At 40.0% G+C, this 15,352-nt stretch overlaps 2 protein-coding genes across 12 annotated transcripts in view; one reads left to right on the top strand and one right to left on the bottom strand.

The window, feature by feature from the left end:
* The window catches only part of EFCAB7 (EF-hand calcium binding domain 7), a 31,296-nt gene extending 25,184 nt beyond the window's left edge, over nt 1–6,112 (bottom strand). For 3 of the 4 annotated variants that reach the window (XR_009746265.1, XM_061469659.1, XM_061469657.1), the window contains exons 1-3: nt 6,001–6,112; nt 5,669–5,772; nt 3,330–3,517 (exon numbers count right to left, since the gene is read on the bottom strand). Coding sequence is in view for 3 of the 4 variants with exons in the window: in XM_061469659.1 (XP_061325643.1) it covers nt 3,330–3,516 (187 nt within the window). In the remaining variant the exon portion in view is untranslated. Of the gene's footprint in view, nt 1–3,329; nt 3,518–5,668; nt 5,773–5,972 lie in introns of all 4 variants that reach the window. The other variant, XM_061469658.1, reaches the window with a different exon arrangement.
* ITGB3BP (integrin subunit beta 3 binding protein) overlaps nt 6,096–15,352 on the top strand; it is a 32,184-nt gene continuing 22,927 nt past the window's right edge. For all 8 annotated transcript variants that reach the window (XR_009746268.1, XR_009746266.1, XR_009746269.1 and 5 more), the window contains exons 1-3: nt 6,096–6,227; nt 10,304–10,346; nt 13,963–14,101. Coding sequence is in view for 4 of the 8 variants with exons in the window: in XM_061469661.1 (XP_061325645.1) it covers nt 6,223–6,227; nt 10,304–10,346; nt 13,963–14,101 (187 nt within the window). In the remaining 4 variants the exon portion in view is untranslated. The remainder of the gene's footprint in view (nt 6,228–10,303; nt 10,347–13,962; nt 14,102–15,352) is intronic.

The following is a 15,352-nucleotide window of genomic DNA, read 5'->3' as shown; positions in this document are numbered from 1 at the left end:
TTTTAGGGAAATACAAATGATCCTTCATCTCTTCCTACACTGGCAGTTGGATTTTCAGCCAGCTGACCAACGACCAAATCTATATAGGCTGAGAGCAGATCAGTAGCATCTGTGAAATGAGGTGGTGGCATCGTTACAATTCTCTGTAGGCAACTGTGTCACCATCAAGAACAAACACAACCAGCCACCTCTGTTGTTAATCACTGATTGAATGCCAAGTACTAAATAAAGATTTCTGTCCTGTCACCTTTGCAAACAGTCAGGAGAATACAGCAAAGCTCATTTCTTTATCCATGCAAAGCCTGGGCATGCAGCAATTGTTTAAGGATTTCAATGTCAAGGTCAGCCAAGGAAGGGCAGTTTCTCTGTGTGTTTGTGTACGTGGATAGCTGAGCTCCCTGGAAAGTCAATATAGCTCAGTATTCACTTACTTTAACAGAGCATCCTTCAAATATATGATAATCCTGTATTTTTATATAGCCAGGGAGAACAGCACTTGCCTCCCAAGTCTGTATATCTGGAAGTTCAAATAGACTGCACCTTTTATCATAGAATAGTTAGGGTTGGAAAGGACCTTAAGATCATCTAGTTTCAATCCCCCTGCCATGGGCAGGGACACCTTACACTAAATCATATCACCCAAGGCCTTGTCCAACCTGGTCTTGAACACTGCCAGGGATGGAGCATTCACAACCTCCCTGGGCAACCCATTCCAGTGCCTCACCACCCTAACAGGAAAGAATTTCCTCCTTATATCCAATCTAAACTTCCCCTGTTTAAGTTTTAACCCATTACCCCTTGTCCTATCACTACAGTCTCTAAAGAAGAGTCCCCCCCCAGCATCCCTATAGGCCCCCTTCAGATACTGGAAGGCTGCTATGAGGTCTCCACACAGCCTGCTCTTCTCCAGGCTAAACAGCTCCAACTTCCTCAGCCTGTCTTCATATGGGAGGTGCTCCAGTCCCCTGATCATCCTCATGGCCTCCTCTGGACTTTTTCCAACAGTTCCATGTCCTTTTTATGCTGAGGACACCAGAACTGCACACAATATTCCTTACAGACTGATCCTGCTAAACACCTTCAGTAATATTACAACACAGGAAATGAAGTTACATTCCATGAATAAGTCAAACTCTGACAAATAACATTTTGCAGGGCCAGTCTCTAGTTAATATTTTAGTTTAGAATTTAGGCAAACATCATGTAGCAAGAGATGCTTAAACACCGGCACCAGTCATTTGATAAATGCCAGAATTTACTTAAGATGCAATAAAAGTCTGTAGTAACTCTGAACGCTTTCAAATTCTAAAGATCTTAAATATCTCTAAATAGACTGGGAGCCTGAGCAATTAACTGCCCATTCTGTGTTGACCTTGAAACCAAAATGCCCAAACACATGCTACATGGCAAAGTAGCATATGGATAGAGATGAAAGCCAAAGCATATATAAAAGAGATGACATTTGTTCACACCACTCCTATCTTAAAATCCAGATTATCCAAAACTATCATTAGGATCCTATAAAGGCACTTTTATTACAGCTGAGAAAGCCTGGATAAACACTAAGTCACGTGGAGAAAGAAGGTGCTTTTCAATGGGTAGAACTTCATGTACTGGTATAGGGAAGAAGCTACGCTCGGCTTTTATAGTGGAGTCTGCACATGGAGACCTCACATATTTTAGGCATGGCAATGCAGGCATTAGTGAGAAATATTTCCTCACATGTGCAAATAAAACCTGGTCATTAGAATTATGATATAACTAAATTATTTGACAGTTCAGCATGGTTTTGCCTTTAGCTGTTGCTTGGGGGTTTTATTACAAACAACTGAAATGCCACAATACACACACATACCTTTTCCTGGCATCATAACCTATGAGGAAGACTTGAGAAACCACAGTCCCAAATGCATTCTGAGCTCCACCCCAAAACCCACAAAATAAAAATCATTAGGCTTTTAACGACATATTTCAGTTCTCTTTATCTAACTGAAGATTTATGTTCTCATGATTTCTTGCCAACCACATGAGCTGGAAACATGTTTCCAATAAAGTAAGATAAGATTTTTACATCACAGAACTCCAGGTAAAAAACAGGACAGAAAGACACTTGCATGAGTTTCCCAGCATAATCCCATGCTGTTATATACAACAATGAATAAACTTCATGAAAAGACAAAAATGCTCTAAGAAAGAAAGAAAACAAACAACAAAAGACACCAAACACAATCCTACAACTCCAAGAGGTAGCAAAGTTGGAGTATATTTGTTTGAAAAGTTTTATCTGGGAGAGTAAAACCTATTTCAAAATTGAAACAGGTTTTTGCTCAGTCTTATCTTACTCCTTAGCTTACTCAGTCACTAAGATATGTTATACTAACACAGAGCCCTAACTACCATTTCTGAAGCAAACTTCTGTAACTCCATGAAAAGAACTTTGAAAGTCCATAGATTTTCAAAACAAACAGCTTTCAAAACAAAACACCTTTATCCAGCACAGCTGAAGCAGGTATTTTTTCATGCTCCACTGCTGACAGCAATACCACTTATCCACAAATATTAGAGGGATGAAAAAACAGAAACCTCATTTTAGTCTACGGGAACACTGTAATTCAGTAGGAGGTTAAATAAGAGTAAGATTTTTTTAATGAAACACCAGTGTCTGAAACAATCCATTAGATCATATAAATTGGGAGAGGAAAGGCAGTATGTTCACTTACTCAAAACTGCTTTGAGGGTAAATTCCTGTATCTGCGCCTACAGTACCAACCTGTTCTCCGAGTCTGCAAACCTCTGTGCCAATTCATGCCAGTTCATGGTGATTTTCTGGGCCAGGGCAATTGCCCACAATTATTAACTGTACTGAGACCAACTCACTTAATCATTTGACAGGGAGAGGGAAAAATTTACTGTAGAAGTGTCACAATCACAAAGCACTAAACAGGTCCACCTCAGGTAAGCAACAACACTACCATCAAATTTGGTGCTTTTAAACAACTTACTTGGGTCCTCTGTAAGCTGACAGCTAACATGGACTTTTGCCCAATCCTGCTGGTGATTTACAGATGAAAAGCTCTGTCTACCACTCCCACTTCCATGAGTCTTCCAGCGCTTAGCAGCCAAGATTAAGGATGAAAATGTCTTCAAAGATGCACCTACCAACACTTGAAATTTGAACTCTATCTAAACCTACTGTAAATTGCTTGAAACAGTTACTGAGTTTATGCACTGGGTTACACACTACTGAATTGCTGACTGCTGCTTGTAAACTACCCGTTGTAATCATCACACACAGTAGTTACAGGGAAAAGAAATAATCTATTAATTACCTAATCTGAGTTGTTCCTTTGACTTAATATTTTCTAAACTGCTTTTTAAAACAGCTAGATAAGCTGCTCGGCAGTTCATGTAAAAGGTGGCTTCTTCTTCATGCTGAGACTTCTTTGCTTGCAGACTTCCTGGGTGCATGACTTTCTCACTGGAGAGAGAAGTGTTATCCTCAGGACTGCTGGCCATTCTGTGAAGGATACAATTACAGTTACAAATTGTTACTGCCTTGCCTGTTTAAGAACACATCTGCTTTGTCCTCTGAAACACAGACTAGCAAAACCTATCCTAACATCAAGGTCATGTTTTTAATTCTCATTTGATATCACAATGATTATACAGTCACGTCATTTGAAAGCATAAAAACAAACTTTCAAGTTATCTCTGATAGAAATCATTGCTGTCCATGTTTAGAAATGAACCACTAGGACTTGTCCTTCCTAAACACTTTCACCAGAATTTCTATTCTTGCCACATAAGCTAAATTCTCATAATGACAGAAAGAATGGGATAATTTAATTTGTACAGAAGCACACTTGTTGGCTCTGAGGACTTTACTACCACTGTCTGTACTCTGCATGATCTGTCACAATGCTGACATTAATGGACATAATATTATTACAGTATGTTCATATTAATAAATGAATATACCATACCTACCGCTGTTTTGCTCTCGGTGCCACTCTCACTGTTGTTAGAGCTCACCAGCAGTAGAAAGGTTGGAGTGGTTTTGGGGGAAAAAAGTAAATTTAAACATGGCCACAGGTGTGAGAGGCACAGAATTATCTAAAAGATTTTTTCACCAAACAGCAACAACAGTAAATACTACCAAGAATGGATGCAGTGCTCACCTCATTGGAGACAGCTCTGTGGCTGCACGAGTGCAACTCACTTATGTTGGATTCCCTGTTATATTTCTTGGTGTTAACAGCAGAGTAAAAGCCTCCTTTGTCCTCCAGTGGAAACCACATGTGACCATGTTTATGTTGAACTGCATATTTGTCAGGATTTTCACCCTCACTCAAAAGCTAACTTTCATATTTCCAAGACTGATACAGCTGGAAAACCAGGTAGCTTTACACAGCTTCATCAGACACACTGTTGATATCATAAACGCCATATAATATCCAGCGTTAAAGAAGTGATATAGTTATTAAATTGATTACATATTTTTTATGGTGCCAACCCACAGTAGACTGAGCTTTTGTTTGCTGATTTTAGCTGTAACTCAATAAAACATATAGCTAATAGTAAAATTGGTCAAAATTATAACCCTTAATCCTTCAAGTATGTGAAGTAAAGCACACTATTCTACTTTTAATAGTTATCTGAATATAATGTGCATAAAACTGTGCCACTCAGGCCTTTAAAGTACAAGAACACTACCCATATAATTGTAAATACATGGTAAAAAGTATAAAATGTGTTTTTTCTACAATATTACAGCCACTCAAAACAGTAACTAATACTGTTTGCTCACCAATGGCCAGTAAACTCTAACAGCAGCTCTCTGCTTTTACCAAGGGTGATTAAGGTTTTTAGAAGGCCATCACAGAGGGCCACTAAATCCTGTTGGTCTAACAGCCTCTCCTATTATTTTATCCAATGTTGACTTCAGAAAATATATTCCAGCATAATAAATTAAATATCTCAAGTTCAGCAACAAGACAACGACATCGCAGGGTCCCCTTCAGGACTCATTGGATTTTTACTCAGAAGGCCTAAATCACTTGCACCTTGTTGAGTTATATAGGTCTTTTACACTTGGGAAAGAAAGATAATAATTGCTTATCATGGATGAAGTACCCTATTTATAATACACAGACCGCCTGTCTGACACTTTAATATTACACTGGCATTAAAAGGACCCCATAGGGACACTGTGATAGAGTCTGGTTACTGCAGACGGGTGTCACTATAATTAAGCACCAGCATTACACACACAAAATGGAAGCGGGTTAAAGTCAAGGAGGAAAAGAAGAATAAATGTTAATTTTCCAGCAACTAGTTTATAAAATGTGAACTCTCCTTTATACTCCTCCAACTTCCCACTACCGAGATATTTCTTACGTGGGCCACAATTCTGACCAGAAGTGCTGCCAATGCACTGCTCAGAAATCCAGCGAGCAGTAGCTTAGCGCCAGCTCTGCCAGCAGCCCCATGGTATGTTTTTACTGCACAAACGACGCTTCAGACAAAAACAGATGGAGGGGAACGATCCAGCCTTGGCTTGAAGTAGGAAGACAACACTACCTATTACATTCAGTTTTAGTTGCTACGATTCTAATGAAAACGATGTTCTAACTACGAATTAAGCCATACTCATCACCGCCACACGGACCTTTCCCACCACGGTCCCAGACCTCCATCCGCAGCAAACACACACCAGCTGCGAGCTTCCCACTGCCGCTTCCAACCTTCCGAGCGCAAGAGCCGAGGCCTCACCTGAAACACGGAAACTTTTACCACACAAATCTCGTCATCTCCTTCTCCAGCGGGCGCAGGGGTTTTCTCGGGTTACATTTACCACTCAAAAGACACACAAGTCATTACAACCCGTTTCCCCCAGCCCCTCATACAGGAACCATCCCGCCCTCCGGTCCCCTTCCATCCTGCCCTGAGGGGACGCGTTGGCCGCCCCTCACCTCCCGCCCAAGCTGCGCTCGCACCAACCTTCCCGAGGGGAGGAAGCCACCACCGGCCTGGCTCCTACCGCTGCACAGCACCGGGGCGGCGGGGCCCGAGGAGCCACCCCTCCGCGCCGCGGGCCTGCTCGGCTCGGCTCCCGCCCCGCCCCGCCCCTCAGCGCCGTTTCCAGCCGGAGGCCTTTGGCCGGTGCACGGCGGCAGCGGCGGGAGATCCGCAACGGCGGCGGGAGCGGCTCCAGGCGACGCGATGTCGTAGGTACCGGGGCGGGCGGCGGGGCTGAGGAGCTGGGCTCTGGGAGCCCCTTTCCCCCCTCCGCAGCGGGAGGTTTTGGAGTGGAGAGGGGCGGGAGATGGAGCCGGGGCCCGTGTGGGACGCTGAGGAGGAGCGCTCCTCCTTGGCGACCCGCGGGCTTCTGCTCCGGCAGCGAGCTCGTTCCCTGAGGAGAAGCGCGCTCGCCCGGCTGTCCGGAGAGGGGAGGAGCGCTGCGCTCTGTGCGAAGGGCGGGTTTTATTCCCAGCCCCGTCTCCCGAGCGTTGGGTTTGACCGGGAAGCGGCTGAGATGGTGGCTCCCTGGGGCAGAGCCCTTGTCCAGGCGGAGTCCCGGGGGACGATGCCTGCTGGTATGGGGGGAAGTATAAGTTACATGGCCGTGTCCGGCTTCCGGAGGGAGGGAGGGAGGGAGGGAGGGAGGGAGGGGTGGTTTATCGCTGCGCTCCCCATGGATAAACATGTCTCTTCATCAGGGATTGTAGCAATAGGAGAAGGGGCGACAGGTTAAAACTTGAACGGAGGAAGTTTAGGTTAGATGTAAGGAAAAGTTCTTCCCTGTGAGGGTGCTGAGGCGCTGGCACAGGGTGCCCAGAGAAGCTGTGGCTGCCCCATCCCTGGCAGTGTTCAAGGCCAGGTTGGACACAGGGGCTTGGAGCAAACTGCTCCAGTGGAAGGGGTCCCTGCCTGTGGCAGGGGTTGGAGCTGGAGGAACTTTAAGGTCCCTTCAACCCAAACCAGGCTGGGATTCCGTGATTCAAAGTCTGGTGCTGTTCTTGTGTATCTTTGCTAATCGTGGGCTTCTGAAGAACAATAATGCGTAGGATGTTGCTAACTTTAACAGCTGTTAAGGTGAGACCATGAGGCTCATGCTACCTATATACAGGCTTGGGATAGTATCTCAGTTTACAGCTCCTTACACAGCTTCAAAGATAACTTATGTTAGAGCTAACATAGGTTCCAACGTCTGCCATTCTTGACCACTTTAAGTAATCATGCCAGACAGTAGTAATACAAAGAAAACACCAATACACAAACTTTGATATCGTTTTGGTGTTTAAGTCCCTGATTGCACACTGAGTTTAACTGCCATTTAAACCAAACATAGAAAATGATTCAAGGTGATTTCTTCTGCTTTTCGTATTAATAAGACATTTTTGCTGGCAGGTTTTGAAGATGAAGCAAATATCATGAATATGTAAATAGCTTAGAGATACTTTCTTTTTTCCCCAGTAAAAGCAGAATGTTAAGTGGAAGCTAACTGAAATGGCCTCAAAATGCACTACAGTACTCCCTAGGGTATGTTTAATGAAATAATATGATCAGGTCCCTGATTCTCTATCTTCTTTTTTGTGTATTCAATCTGTATGTGGCTGTTGCCATTGCATTTATTCATAAATGAATTGTGGAGAGAACTTTAAGTGTATGTGGAATTAAAAACAATATAAATAATTTATCTCTTTATGGAAAGTTAAATTGCATACCTAAGACTCTCACTGTTAAACAGTTCCTCATCTAAGTGGTTTCATCAAAGCATTGTTCAAATGACTGAAGGTATTAGCAGGACTGACAATATGACCTGGAATGATTGATGAACAATATGCTGTAGAAGTCATATGTAGTTCTTTAAGCTGATAAATCCTATGAACAAAATAATCATTGCAGGATGGACATTAGCCATAAACATGTGCCATCGTGCTCTGCCTAGTTAAGTTGTCAGGCCAACAATTCAAAGGCAGAAGGAAAACTCAGGTAAATAAGTGTGCTGTCATTACACACGCCTCATTTTTCTATCTCCTTTTCTCATTCACATTCTAACATTTGATTCTACACCATAGCCAAAGGAAGGCTTTTATAGAATCGCAGTGTAGTTTGGTTTGGAAGGGACCTTTTCCAGCCATATAAAAAAGATAAACCAAACCAAAGTTGGTGCTCTTTCTCCATAGTGCTTCCTAAAATACTTCAGGATTTTGTTTGCACCTAGATGCATGTATGGGGTTTTCTCCATGTTCATCTTTGGAACGACCTGAAAGAAGACACTTTGGCCAGCTGGGTCTTCATGTTCGATGTCTGGATGAATTTTGTTTCAGTTGTCCTAGCCACACATTTTAACTTAATATGAGTGAATCACAGTTGCCCAGAGATTTACCTTCTCACATTATGACATCAGAAAGACAATCACTAAAAACAAGCAAACCAAGCTGCTGGGTGGGGTGGATTGGGAAAAACAAAGGTGAACTCCTGAAACCAAAATTGTTATCTCCCTATACGATATGCCAGCTCCTTCCAACATTGAAGTGCTTGCCTGGAATGAGGCTGCCTGTTCGCTCAAGGTGTTTGCATGGGTTTTACAGACCAGCAAAAAGAAATCTGGGCTGTCTGCATCTCTACAATATTTGACAGACTTTAAAGAACATAGCCTTGACCAGTTCACAACTTTCACCATAGAAATTTTCTAAATGTTTATAATTTACTGGGATTTTCATGTCATTTCTCATTTATCTTCATCCTACAGCTATGTCGAGTCCAGATTCTGCTTTGCTTTGGCTTCCAGCTTCTTTTGAAGTCCATCATAAAAACTTCCATCATGACATGCCTTAGTATAACATGCAAATGCATTGGCCCCTAGAGCATCCTTTCAGAGTAGATGTATTAATAAATATAATGTTTCTCTGCTGCCACCGGGGTGAAAGATGGAATGGAGTCTGCATTCCTTAAGCAATATGGGCTTTTATTAAAAAAAGAAATATATTGTAAAGAATTCCATCAAACTGTTACAGCTTTGACTGCCCTTTGGCAAGAATTTCACTCGCTTTTTTAATTTAAATGTTACCTGTTTACTTGGCTTTTTTAAGATAGAATACTTCTGTTCCCCTTCTTGTAATAGAGATAGTTGTAAAACACTATTCATATCACACTGTTATCAGAGATAAATTTCAAAGATGTGTTTTCATTCTATTTTTCCAATCCTTTAATTTGCAGTTTTGGAATAGTAACATAAATTTTAAAAGGATATGTTTGGAATAAGGTCATCTTCAAAGTCAAAACATTCTTTTCCAAGATGAGAGCGGAGCTAAGTCCCTGAAATATGATGCATTTTCCAAATCTTGTTTGATATAATAAATATAATTGTATATAATAAATATGTTTCTTGGGGATTGTTCTTAAAAAGGTTTTTAATTCCCCCCCCCCCCCCCCCCCATTGTTTTATATCATGCTTTAAACTATTGTTAAGATTTAGGAGTGTGCTTAAAAAGTTCCAGTTGTCTCTGGGAAAAATAGTCTTAATTTATGTTGACCTTTCTTTCCTTGGAGCATTTAGTCTGCATTCAATAAAATTTTGATGACTGCTCTTTAGAAGACAGCTGTACGATATAAAGTATTATAAATATTCAGCTTTCCTCTTCTAGTGTTGCCATTAACAGCTGGGCATCCAGTTCAGCAGAGCAGATTTTGCAGAGAGAGCTTGGCATGTTCCTGAATCAGTATAGTGAGGAAGACTAGCAGATAGTTTCGTATGGTTTGGGGACCTGTAAAGACATAGAGCATCTGTTCCCCAGTTAAGTCATAGTCTGGTAACACTGAATCATATTAAGAGCTAAAATGATGGGAAGAACTACTTTTTTCACCTTGGCTGTACCTGTGTTTTAAATGCCTAATACGTTATTTCTACTAATGGCAAAATAATTTCAACCCTTCTTCAGAAGGTATGTAAATAATAATGCTTTTGCATTCTTTCCTTGTTTTTAGCCTTGAAAAAGAGACAAATATACAATGTGATTTCACTTCACTGTCTTGATTTTTATCTCTAGAGTAAAATGGAGAAGTGGATTTTCTTATGCAAATATTTTATCCTTATAAACAAGCAATGTTTTTGGTACACGGTATTTTAATCAGTTAAATTATTTTCTTTGGATGACATTAGTTTTCTTGCATAGTATTAAAAAAATGTGAAACACAAGAAAGAAAAATGTCTATAAAATTACCAGTTATAGACCTTACTAAGAGAAATCTTTGTGTCTAGATGACCATAAAACTTGTCTGTATTTTTCTCTTGCAGAGCTAAGAGAGCATTAAAGCTGGAGAGTATTAAAAAAGATATTGTAAGTATTTTTTGGTGTGTGGAATCATCTCGTCTGTATATATGTGTATATACATATATTTATATCCACACGTGTGGATAGACATGGTATTTTGTTAGAGCTTCATTTCTATTGTTACAGATTGGATGTTGTCTAGGAAAATCTTAACAAGGCACAAAACTACTGCTTAAAATATTAGTATAAAATGTATTATATTCCATTTGTCATGGAACTGCCTGGCATTAAGTAATGCACATCTGCATGAATCACTGGAAAATAATGGAGAAAGATGCATCTTTATATTGCCATCACTCTTTACCCAAGAGCTGAACGAGTTAAGATCCTTGGTGAAATCATTTATTAGAAATTAGCTCCATTATCCTGGAAGCAAATGTTCTGCCATGTAATTGTACGTGGAACAATATGGAATTATGATCATGCTGTAATCTGCATATTATAAACTGCAAAATTGAAATGAAAACATTAAAGGCATTTTCATGTCAAGGATATAATTACCTCCCTCAGCTAATCTGGCAGAATGAAACACTAAAGTACCAACACTGCAATAAATTTCACCACAGTTATCACAATAAAAATAAAATTGTACTGTTGCTATTATTTTCTGTAAATGCAGCTATAGTATACTCCGAGTACCAGCATGTCATGACATATGTCAGTTTATTATCTGCTCCTACCAACAGTGGGTGTTGCTGCAGGCGTCAATCCAGAGGAGCTGGTGGGGATGACAGTGTTTAAAGGAAGGAAAATTTTGGAGAAGTAAATAGAAATAGCTGGTCAGCAAATGAGCTCCCAATAAATCCCTGTGTCATTTTGCAGAGATTTGCTTATATGCAGCACATATTTGGAGCTCTCACTGGTATTTAGTAAGACAGAAATTTGCCATTTTGAAAATTTTCTAGATACTTTTTCTTTTGAATTTAAACAAAGGTGGCAAAATACTGCAGTGGCACTAAAAAAAATCATTAGCAATTTAATTAGCAGCTTAGTGTACCATTACCCAACTTGTTCTGCTCAGAATGCAGCTGTGACTGTAATTTTGCATCTGTTTCTTGGGCTTTAGTAATGTTTTTGTAGATGAGTGGTCCAGCTGAAATTACATAGAGTTCTTCTCCTTCCCTAAAGCTATTCCTTCTCTGCTCCCTCCTCATAAGATAGTTACTTGATGGTTACTTGCATTCAGATTCTTGTGCTGCAAAAAGTCCATCTGAATGATAAAAACTTCTACTGGAATCTCAGTAATGTAGGTTTATGTTATGATTTTTAGTTCATATGATGCCTCTAATGGATACATGGCAACGATTTAAAGTGTACCTGCTGGACAGTAGGGGCTTTAAGTCACCTTTGTATCTGTAGCTTTCTGATCTGATCTGGCTGACATCCTGACATGATTTGTGGCTTTCACACGTGTTACCTGGTAAACCTGTTTTTTGACCTTAAAAGTACTGCAGAGCCCTTTTGAGATCTAAAACTGCTGTAGTTAAAGTTTCCAGGGGTTATTTGTGAGACCTTAAACCTATGAGGTTTAGGCCTTCTCAGAGCTGTCTTTCCATGCTGTCCCGTGCTCCCAGCTCAGCTGCCTTTGCCCTCAATTATGTCTCCAACCATCCTTTTTTCCAGAGCATGCAGGAGATTCCTGTGCTGAGGAATCCTTACTGGACTCAAAGATTAGTGTGTCCATTGTTTCATCTGGTTTAAAAAGGGGTAGTGTGAGGGTCTTATTCCAGCAAAACAGGGCAACATATGATTAAGTATGAATAAATGAGTTATTAATTTGAAATTGGAGTGGATAGGTCGGTTCCCAGAGTGCAAATATAAGGTTGACTGATATCCCCCCCCCCCAACTTGGCTTAAGTACTGTGTATTCTTTAATGAATATAAATCCCAGATACTCACCTTCTATTTCATTCATGGTGTTGAAACAGAGTAATATGCTTACCTATTATACTTTCTAACATTAATAAATGGAATAATAAATGGAACTTAAAGAGATTATAGAATAATCATGTACAATAAAGCTTTGATTGAAGAAATACTGTAGGAAATTGAAGGACTGTTATGAGTGACATGAAGACAAATGATAGATACTCAGTTTTACAGATGCAGTGAGGCTCAAGTTGGTAGAAAAGGGTGGTTATTTGAGAAGTGAGTTAGTCAATTTTTTGCTTACTACATAGAGATAAATTAATTTGCTCCTCTAACTCAAAGCCTCAGGAGTGTAACAATGAAGAAATCACTTACTCCATTTTAATGTGAGATTTGTTTTGATTATACTATGTTTCCAAGGGAAAATAACATACTAACCAGTATAAAAAAATGTCTATTGCAGTGCATTGGACAGCCCATCTTTAAGCCCATGAAAGAATTCTGAAAGGGACTGGAAAAAATGATGCTGCCCAAAATGTCCCTTTATTCTTTGTAAACTGATGCTAATACAATGCAAGGGGTTTGGACTAGATGGCTTTTGAATGTCTGATCCAGACCATTCTATGATTCTATGAAATCAGTTTTTCACTGCTTGGATTCTTCTCTACAGAGGTGGCTAGTTTTGTTTGGAAGCAGTAGTTTACATGCCTGCAGATTTTATCTCCTTGAAACAAAAGGTGGGCAGGACTAGAAAGCTGTCATTCTGCAGCTTGCTACATGGAGTACCTGCCAGCACTTTTGTTAAATAGTTGGATCAGCAGGTCATCAAAGTGGGTCTGGTAGTAGGCACATTGGTTGTTACACCAAATTCAGCTACCCAGAAAATCCTGTAGCCACTTATCAGTGGTTTCTAAGAGTGTAACATGACATTAAGATGCTGCTGGTACTATTGGAGCCTCCTTTAAGTCCTATATGTGTTCTGTTACTGCATGTGTCTCATTTGTGACAGTCGTTGATGGTGTTATTTAAAACTGCTAGACTTAGTTGGAAGCAAGTTGTTACTAGAGCTAAAGCCCTTTATATGCAAACCAAGTGTGGATTTGTTTTTTTCCTCTGTATATTAGTTTTGCAGTAAAATCCTAGTTTCTCAGAGTTGCAATTCAGCATTAGAAATAACCATGGTTTTATAGAACTAAAATAGTATTAAATAGACAGAATGAGAACTACTTGTTTATAGTTCATGCGTCTTAAACTCTCGGTACTGTAGGAGAAATAATACCAGGGTTTAACTGCTTAAAAAAAGCCCAAACAATCAAATGTTCATGCCAGAGTAACTAAATATCTGGAAACCACATACCTTTTGTATATGAGAATTGGTAGGTTAGTATTTGAAGGGCTTTTTATTTGAGTAAAACTAATGTTACTGAGGATGGGGAGTGATATAGCAGCTCAGTGGGCACTTGGCAACCAGCAAATATCAACCCACCACAACCTAGAACATGGACTTTCCATAAAAGGGAGGACATAAAGTTGGGAATTACTAAGGAAAATCTATTAGCAGATAGTAAGTGTTCAGAGAGGCTTTGTCTAGTTTGGGGGCGAATATGTAACTACTGATAGGAAGGGTAGAGGTGACAATGTATTTATTTTGCAGAAGGGAAGTTTGCAATGGTTGTAGGTTTAGATGGACATAGGTACTTATTTGTCTTTAGCCAAAATTCATCTGGATTCTTTGTCTTTTGCTATGATTTAGCGATATGATGCAACACCTTTGGAGACCAAATTGAAAAATCTAAATGCTTACTCACCAACAACAGGAACACGTGAAATGAGCCCATTCTCATCTCCTATGAGTCATGATGCACAAAATCTCAAGAAGCACCTATCAAATGGTTAGTTTAACATTTTGTCTTTCTTAATGCAACATTTTCCTTGTTATTGACTTGATTTAGTAACTTATGTGGTATGTTTGAATTCCTTTTCCTCTTAAATAATTTTGATGTCTTCTGGAAAAGCTGATGCTGGTTTTTAAAGCTTGAATCTTTTCAGTGTAAATCTTGGGGGTGTTTATGAAACAACTTGGTTATGCAACAAGTTCTGCTTTCTGTTGATCAGTATTGAAATTGCTGCCTCAGCAACAAAAAAAAAAACAAACCCAAACGCCTGCATTGCATTTTTCTCAAGAATTACAGTAATTCCACCGGTTGGGTATGTTCATCCTAACAACGTCATTTGTTTGCTTTCTTTCTAAGTCACAGCTGTCACTGGTGCATGCTACTGGCAGTGACTGTTCTTCGGATTATATGGGAGATGCTCTGAGGTTGCTAGGTGCAAAATTACTGCAAGGAAGTCATAGAATCCCAGACTGGTTTGGGTTGGAAGGGACCTTAAAGCTCCTCCAGTTCCAACCCCCTGCCATGGGCAGGGACACCTTCCACTAGAGCAGGTTGCTCCAAGCCCCGTCCAACCTGGCCTTGAACACTTAGTTCTGGTTGAATGCAAAGTCCTGGTTCACTCTAGCGAGGCAGTGTAATTCATTGTTTGTAGCACACAGGTGAGGTCTGGACACTCTCATGCTCAGGAGAGCTGAAAAGAAAAGATGTTTGCAGCTGGTGCATGTTTACTCTTTTGAGAACTACGTTGAGATTTGCAGTGCAAGTCCTGGTCTATGTACTTCCAGGTTTCTGGTGGTAAATTCTTGCATGGATGTGTGCATACATGCATACAAGATTTCTCAGGTCTGAGTTTCTGTTTATGAATATTGAAAGTTATGTAGATTTTATCAAATCAAAGCTAGAAGGGAAATTCAGTTTAACTCTTCCACTTTGCATTCATTTACGTAATTTTTTACACTTGATTTTCATAGTAAGGATAACACTGAATGTCATTAGCTCTCAGAAAATTTCCAGTTGACTTCAGGATATATGTCCACTTACTAACACAATCACAGGTTTTGATGCAAACTATGACTGCTTAAGAAGTATATTTTCTTAGACTAACCTGCCTTTATAGCTATATAGACTGTGTTCTTTTTAAGTGTTAATGAACCATTAGGTCACCTGATGTGACTTTTTAATATGAAATAAAATAACAAAGAGACTTTTTTTGTCATCTTTCTCTTACAGAGCCCAAGAGCTTTTATT

Source organism: Pezoporus flaviventris, unplaced genomic scaffold (assembly GCF_033815535.1).
Source record: "Pezoporus flaviventris isolate CSIRO_AGI_PZ_B2104156 unplaced genomic scaffold, CSIRO_AGI_Pfla_v1 ptg000059l, whole genome shotgun sequence".
In the NCBI taxonomy this organism is placed as follows: Eukaryota; Metazoa; Chordata; class Aves; order Psittaciformes; family Psittacidae; genus Pezoporus; species Pezoporus flaviventris.
This window is presented reverse-complemented; position numbering and strand designations above follow the sequence as displayed.